Source organism: Chlorocebus sabaeus, chromosome 11 (assembly GCF_047675955.1).
Source record: "Chlorocebus sabaeus isolate Y175 chromosome 11, mChlSab1.0.hap1, whole genome shotgun sequence".
Classification (NCBI taxonomy): domain Eukaryota; kingdom Metazoa; phylum Chordata; class Mammalia; order Primates; family Cercopithecidae; genus Chlorocebus; species Chlorocebus sabaeus.
The window spans coordinates 60,046,297-60,054,852 of record NC_132914.1 but is presented as its reverse complement, the minus strand read 5'-3'; the positions used below and the strand labels follow the sequence as shown (position 1 = coordinate 60,054,852).

At 33.8% G+C, this 8,556-nt stretch overlaps 1 protein-coding gene across 4 annotated transcripts in view; it reads right to left on the bottom strand.

The window, feature by feature from the left end:
• Nucleotides 1–4,876: 4,876 nt before the first annotated feature.
• The window catches only part of USP15 (ubiquitin specific peptidase 15), a 143,963-nt gene continuing 140,283 nt past the window's right edge, over nucleotides 4,877–8,556 (bottom strand). For all 4 annotated transcript variants that reach the window (XM_008003870.3, XM_008003871.3, XM_008003872.3 and 1 more), the window contains 2 exons: nucleotides 8,216–8,304; nucleotides 4,877–5,326 (listed from right to left, as the gene is read on the bottom strand). In XM_008003870.3, the coding sequence (XP_008002061.1) occupies nucleotides 5,144–5,326; nucleotides 8,216–8,304 (272 nt within the window). In that variant the 3' untranslated portion in view covers nucleotides 4,877–5,143. The remainder of the gene's footprint in view (nucleotides 5,327–8,215; nucleotides 8,305–8,556) is intronic.

Below are 8,556 nucleotides of genomic sequence, written 5' to 3'. Positions count from 1 at the left end.
ACGATGGGGTATGTTTCCCGATGCATATATTTTCCAAAAACAATTTTTGAACTGTCTGTTTTATATTATCCATTTAAAAATTCTTTACCTCATCATTAGTGAAGAAAAAAGTCTTGATAAATATTTGAATTTTTACCATCTATGTTTTATTTTCCTAATTCTGGTATTTTAAAGCCTATTCTATGCACCTTATAAAATTTTGATGTATTCTATGTAGCTTATAAAATAACTCAATTTTAAACCAAAGTTTTGTTATCTGAGCTATTTGGAAATTCTTTTAATATATAGTAAATATGAATTAAACACATAAAACACATACATATTGAATTGAAATGGTCTCCAAACCTAGAATGCTTAATTTAAAAACCATCACATATAACTAGAAAATCTGATAATAAAATGGTATATAATATAGATCTGCAACTGAATATATAATGAAAACTAGCAAGGATATAAATACACTCACCTTTTCCTCCTTTCCCTATCCTCTGGTCAAGTGGCACTTGAAAGAATTATTTGGGAATAAGTATCAATATATTTTCAAGAAATGTTGTTTCCAAATTCCTCATGTTAAGTTATTCAAAGAGCAAAAACATTTTTATTTTACTGTAAAGTAAGAAAAAAAAAATGAGCAAAAATTTCTTCTCTTATTCTTCGGCTCTAGAAAGGGGCTTTTCCTTTCCTTCTCACTCCTCTGATATTTTAGGGGACCTCTGGTTCCTTCTTCTAGTCTATGATTCAAGAATTTTCCACATTTCTATTTTAAAAATTAAGGTGGTGAGCTCATCTACACTGCACAAGCACAGGAGATCAGAAGCATACTACATAGGGAGAGTTGGAAGCAGGCAATAATGAAATGCATTATCTGTAGATAACTCAAAAATAATAAAACAAAAAATTGGCCTGCTTTTTCTTGTCACCATACATCAGACTCAAATGTTATCAGTCTAATATATTCCTCCTCTCCTCTAATACATTTTTAATTAGAATATGTATTATCTCTGAGGTAGAAAGCTCCTACTACACCCTACACTCCCTTTGGTGTATCACTGAAGGAGACTCCATTTCAGCCTCCTGGCTTATTTTATAAGATAAACTCACTTCAATCAAATTAGTTCATAAAAAACCCCACCACCTTTATGTTGTATCTATTTTGGTACTTACTGATTTTCTTCGTGCCCATATCAATGTTTTGTGTAGTTTTATATCCAGTTGTCAGAAAGCAAGGATAAATACAGGACTACTAAAAGAACACAGATTATGAGAAAGCAAGATATTTAAATAAAGCACCAGGTTACAACTTTTTCAAGGAGATTAATTAAAACTAAATTAGAAGGCTGAGGCAGGAGGATCACTTTAGCCCAGGAGTTCAAGGTTACAGTGAACTATGATTACGCCACTGCACTCCAGCCTGGGCGACAGAGTGAGACCCTGTCTCCAAACAAATGAACGAACGGAAAGCAAAACTAAAGTAGAGTTTACAAAGTCCTGAAATTCAGGGTTGCATTTGGGAAAATGGAAAGAAGGGGACACAAGTTAGATGAAAAGGACAAGAAAAAAGTATGTCACATTGTATTTACCATTTAATTAAAATTGTAATAAAAGTATATAAATTAAATGAAATTAGTTTTTAAAAGAGAATGGGTCAGTCAATACTCCAGTGGGTACTTTCTTATTCAATGCTCAAATACTGAGCTAAATATACCTTTAAAAGCAAAGTCATTGGACTTCAAGATGTCTATTCAGACCGAAGAAATCAGTGAGCGTGTAACAAAGTTTACAAAGCTCTTCCCATAAAATACATGATCTCATTTGAGCTCTCAACAATCCTATGAGGCAGACACTATAACACAGTGAGAGGTAGTATGTATATATCTGAGGATAGAATATTGGCTCTACCACATAGCAATTGTGTGAGCTTGGGAATATTACTTAAATGCTTTGTATCTTGGTTTCTTCATGTGAAAAATGGGGATGACAACTGTCCCTACCTCATAGCTGTTGTGGGATTAAATGAGAGAATGCATATAAACATTTTAATAGAGTGCCTGGTCTACAGTAAGTGTTCAATAAATGCTGGTTATTGTTATCATCATTATTCTACAGGTAAAGAAACAGACTAGGAAATATTAAGTTCAAAGTCATGATTACTAAGTGGCAAAGCTAGAAGTAGAAATTCTAGTCTAGATATATTCCCACTACCCTGTATTACCTATGAATATCTTTTTTTTTTCTTTTTTTGAGATGGAGTCTTGCTCTGTTGCACAGGCTGGAATGCAGTGGTGTGATTTTGGCTCACTGCAGCCTTGACTGCCTGGGCTCAAGCAATTCTCTCACCTCAGCCTCCTGAGTAGCTGGGAACACAAGTGTGTGCACACCCAGATAATTAAAAAATATTTGTACAGATGAGGTTCTTACTGTTACTCAGGCTGGTCTCAAACTCCCAGGCTCAAGTGTTCCTTCTGCCTCAGTCTCCCAAAGTGCTAGGATTACAGGCGTGAACCACTGTGCCCAGGCCGAACACCTACTTTTAATTAGAATATGTATTATCTTTTTGCACTACTTTTTTTTTTTTTGAGACGGAGTCTCGCTCTGTTGCCCAGGCTGGAGTGCAGTGGAACGATCGTGGCTCACTGCAAGCTCTGCCTCCCGCGTTCACATCATTCTCCTGCGTCAGCCTCCCAAGTAGAGGGAACTACAGGCGCCCACCACCAAGCCTGGCGAATTTTTTGTATTTTTAGTAGAGATGGGGTTTCACCATGTTAGCCAGGATGGTCTCGATCTCCTGACCTCATGATCCACCTAACTCGGCCTCTCAAAGTGCTGAGATTACAGGCGTGAGCCACCGTGCCGGGCCCCTTTTGCACTATTTTTAAAGTCTACTTTTTGCAGCTGAAAAATGACATTTGAGTTTGACGTTTCAATGGCATTATTAACATCACTTCTTTTAGTGGTAATAGAAGTTAATGACAGGCATTAAAAAGAAAGTGGTCTCTGAAGAATTAGGATGGAGACCACAATCTAGGTTTAAAAGATTTAGCTTTGACTTTTCTTTAAATCTTCAGAAAAATGGAAATATAGTCCATTAGTTGGTAGATGGCAGAAAGAATGTAAGCTCTGTGAAGGTAAGGATATGTGTTTACTGCTGTATCTCCAGACTCTAGAACAGTGATTGGTACACAAACATATGCTTAATGAATAAATATTAAAGTTGAAAAATATCAACTTTAAAACATGTCCTTAATAGTAGGATTCATTTTGCTCTGACATAATTTCCTTTCTAGTATTAACTATTTATAACTAAAAAGTCTAGCATATAGTAATCTAACCATAAAGTAGGGGATTTTTATTAAAAGATTAAGAGTAAGAAATAAAAGACTAAATAAGGCCTTGAATAGCTTTATTGAAATCTGTATAAATAAACATGCACATTTCAAATGTAAACTCAAGTGAACTCAAGTGCAGACAAAATTTTAACCTCTGTCATGCAGGAGGTTAGTTTACATTAAAAAAGAAAAAAAGAAAAAAAAACCAAAAAAACAAAAAAACCCAAAGCAGCTTTTAAAATACCAGGATGATAAACCAGCTTTAATATCAAGATATAAAGCAAAGCCATGATCAACATACCTCATTTATCCTGGTCAAATGCATTTTTTTAAAACTTTTAAATGCTAACATAAATAAATAATTTACCAAAATGTGCACTCACAGAGTGAACTTTTATTTACAATACACAATTTATAATCTATTGTATTTGATTAGTTCAAGTGAAGAACATTATACTTTTTGCTTTAATAACAGTGGGACACAAAGCAATTTCTCAGGTAGTCGATATGTGAAATGTGCCCCAGCATTTAGGTTTTCTATTAAAGGCAGTATTGTATGCCAATTTACAATACATTCTTTCAACTAGATCAAAGGGAAAAAGCAGCAAATAAAAATGTTTCAAATGTTCACACATATTTTTGGCATCCTGGATCCTTGAATGTGGTGAACTAAAATCAAATTCAAGGTGTTTATGCTGTATATACTGTACAGGTTCTGACTCTGGAACATGCAAATGCCATTTCTCTTATAACAAGTTACCTTCTGAGAAAAGCTGTAAGGCTATGGTGAATTCCATCAGGAACACACAAAGAAAGTTAACAGACCTACCTTTATAGCCAATTGTCCATTAATGATTTAAAGGCCAGTATATGAAAAAAATTTCTCATTTAAGCTTGATGCAATTATTACTATGGATACAGAATACTATTAAGTCTGTCCTTACATTACAATAATTGGGAGAGCTAAAGTTGCCAAATTACCACAAAATGGGGTAGAGAAAAACAGACAGCAAAAATTTTAATTTTGGACCAACACCCAATTAAAGATATGCATTTTAAAGCAAAAAATGTTTCTGAATGTCTGAAAGAATAGATCCCAATAGCAGTAAATAATACTTACATGTAACTGAAAAATGACTTTAGATGGAGTATGAAATCTAGAACCTGTTTCCACAGTGGCAGTAAAATGAATATAATATTCTGGATTTTTAATGGTACTACAAAAGGAAATAGCTTTTCCAAGGTTGTTTCTCGTATCATGATTTGGTTTTTTAATAGGCCCACATGGATTACCGGGATAAATTTGAAACTGTGGTTTTTGAAGAATACTGCCGCAGTATTTATGCCACATTGATACTGCAGCTAAATATCATAGTAGTATGTATGGCAGCCTAATGCACATGAACTAGATTATCCAAAAACTAAGTTCAGCCATAGTTTTCTTGCAGTATTATTAGAGCAAAATAAAGGACCAACATCCACAAATTTAACATTTGTCATCAACTCACATCCAAAAAATTAAAGGAAACATAATTGATCAAAACAGCAGCAAACTTAAAAGGGATTTATTTGTGATTTCCTATATATATTTAGCTTGTAAATACAAGACTGTAAATGTATTAAGAGACAATTTCTGTTAAAGTTTTCATTGTGTTTCACTTCAAGTACTGCACAAGTTAAAATCTGATAAAGGATTTACATTCGGTTATCTGAAACTCCCCATCTCAGACTTTTGTTTTAATGTGGTGGGTAACTTCTTCATTTCCATAGATACCACCAGCAGGAAAGTCTCTCTTTTATGGCTTCTAGGACTTTCATTAGTTAGTGTGCATACAGTTTTCATTTTCTATATCATTGTCATTATCATTGCTATCTTCATCACTTTCTAATGGGATGCCAGTGGCAGCTGAAGCACCTTTAGTTTCTCGGTCAAGAGGAAAAAAGCCAGTTCCACTGAAAGTGTCTTGTCTCTGGTAGAAGAGTACATATGCTGCTTTGGACTGTCAAAACAAAGGATGTTAAAATGGTTATGATTCTCAAATATCACATTAAACAAATTATGAATTTTTAGCTGGTCACCAATTTTGGTGAGAGGGCATAAATCAAATAGAAAAACCATGCATGGTCAAATGGAAGTTACCAAAATTCATTAAATAGAAGACAATTTCTAATAAAGGAAGAATGGTCGTTAGAATTACAAATTTTTATGTGCTTCTAAATTATTTGGACCAAGAAATAAATGCAACTGTATCACCAATTAACCTAGTTACTCTAATGTAAAATAGAATTCTACGCTTTCTTTCCTGTCATCTCTTAAGGAAAAGGTAAATTCCTTCCTTCTAATACTAGTCACTTCATCCCATGTTTGCTGTAGAGTCCACCTTTTCCTACCATCTTAAAGATACTGTTCCATCAATGATCACTGTGTATCTTTAATGAGTCCTTATCCACTGGACTTTTCTCTTTGGCCTTAACAAATACCTAAGGTTTTTCCTATCTATAAGTCCCTCTCCATTCTACCTCCCCTTCTAGCTGCCATATACCTCTCTCTTTCTCTTCCTCACAGTCAGGGTGATAAACAGAATAGTCAATACTCATCATTCACTCTCATGCACACTTCTCAACTCAAAGTAATCTAGCTTTTCCCCAAACCATCCTAGTAAAATGGCTTTCAGTAGGGTCAATAACCTAATAAACAACTGAAATGGGTGCCCTTTTCAGTTCTTTTGGTCAGTCTCTCACTATTTAATTTAATTTAATGCTTCACTATTTCTTTTCCTATCAACAAAACAATTTTTTGCTTCTGTGACAACACTACTCAGATCTCCTACTATCTCTTTGGCTTCTTCTCAGACTCTTCTGTGGACTCATTAAATCCTGACCTTTAAACATACTATGTTCTGTCCTCAGCCTACCATTGTCTCAACCTGTATCCTCTCACTAGGTGACTCATTTAAACCTATGGCTTCAACTGCTGCCTGAGGCTGACAACTCAAATGTATAACCTAAATCAGTTCTCACCCCTGAACTCCAGTCTTATTAGTCCAACAACCTAATGGAAATTTCCACACAGTTATCAAACAGGCATCTCAAACTTCAACAGCAACTATTCTTCCTATATTCCCAATCTGGTGACTGGTGAAATAAAAGTCATCTTAAACTTCTCCTCCTCTGGATCTCTACATCTATTATCTTTATTATATCTTTTATCAAGTTATATTAATTCTATCCAGTAAATATCTCATAAATCCATTCTTCCCTTGTTTATATTGTTCTAACTACTATTTTAATTGCTTAAATTATGTGACAGCCTCCTGTATGGCTTTTCTGTTTCTTTATTCAGTGTCTCCAATCTATCTTCTACGATGTTCTCAGAGAAATGTGAAGACACAAACTGAACAATGTTATTCTCTTGCTTCACAATCTAATGGCTTCTCATAGTCTGTAAGAAAATGTCTAAACAACTAGAATGCCACTTTTCTTGATCTAAGCGCTAAATTTATCTCCAGCCTAATTTCTTCCCCATGTCCCTTTAAGAGCTTTTCCTTTCAGTCACATCCAATTATGTGCTGTTCCCTTAAAATATCATGCTTTGTCATGCCTCCTTGTTTTTGTAGATACAGTTTTCTTTGCTTAGAACACCTTTTGTTTAATTTACTCTTATTTTTACTAGCAGACGAAGTCAGACATCATCTTTACCACAAGAACTTCCCTGTACTGGTATTGTCCCCTCAAACCCTAAATTTGAGTTGAGACAGAAGTTCCCTTTCTAAGTGGCCATAGTAAGGTATTTAATAGTACTTATTATGCTGTAATTGTTAATTTACTTCTCTGTCTTCTTTAGTTTATAAATCAGAGATAGCTACCTTTTAAGCTCTGGACTGAGTGACAACTGTCTTTTTAACTCTGTTTAGAATGGAGTCTTTTGTGCATCTCTCTCTCTCTATCGTATTCAATTTGTTGACTAAATGAAGAATCATCATTGTTAAAATGCATGGCAACATCAAATTTGTAAACTATATATAAACAAGATAACTGTTTATTTGAAGCCAAGATTAGGGCAGTGTTGTTAACAAGACTGATGAGGAGGTGGGCAATTTGAGAATGTCTGGACTGGGAGATTAAGGAGGAGAACAGAATTGAATTTCTTTTGCAGAAAAAAAGAAATTAGGAGTTTAAGTATAAACAAAAAATGTGGTTAATTAAAACACAATTTAAAAAATATTTATAGTCTGTCATAAATACAGGGAGATAAATGACAGCATATATACATATATATGTATGCATCTGTGTATACACAAACCCATACTGAGAGAGTCAGCGGTGGATGATAAACTGATGCAAGTGTGAACAGATGGAAATTCCTCATTTTTTTACTATTCAGAAAATATCAAAGTAGTAAGTACACAAGTATTAATCCTTTATAAATCTGTAATTTGTTTTATCTAATTATGTCATTTTGAGTTTAAATACTTAATTTTCATAAGGCAGGATAAGACTTTAAAGATCACAGATACAGTAAGGTACTTCAAGGATTTTTTTTTCTCTTGTTTAAACATTCTGGCTTTAAGTAGTCAATGTCTAGAAAGTTAAGAGCTGAATCTACTTTCCAAAGCAAAACTTAATTATTTTTATTAGAAACTCCATGTTGAAAACTACCAAAAATTTTTTCACCTTGCAATTTATGCTTTTGTTGGTGGGAAAATTTAGAAGACAAATTTCCATTTAGGGGACAATTTGACATTTCTTTAAATAAGAGTCAGTCTCTTTTAGCTACTCAAGCTACTAGAATATAAATTACAGTGTTCCATAAGCCCCTTTTATTAATTTATATTCACTCCTTAAGGCAGTGAATCCCATAGTTTTCAGGAAATATAAGACAAACTTACCACAATTTGGTCTTCAGATGCAGTGGAGACACTACTGTCATCAAAATAGTACCATTTTCCATCATCTTTATTTTTTGCAAAAGCAGTATCTAATGAAAAAAATATAATCACTGTGACAAAAATGATCTTGGTTTTCTGGGGAACTCCTCAAAACTCTATAATCATCTATATAAGGAGTATCTACTAAAACTGCCTGATAATCATCTATGAGGCTTATTTATTACACATTCAATTGATTCAAATGATTTCTAATTTCCGCAATTAGATACCTAAAATAATTTTCATGTAAGTTGAAACATTCTTTTTTCATCTCAGGAAAAAACATTATTTTTAAATTCACA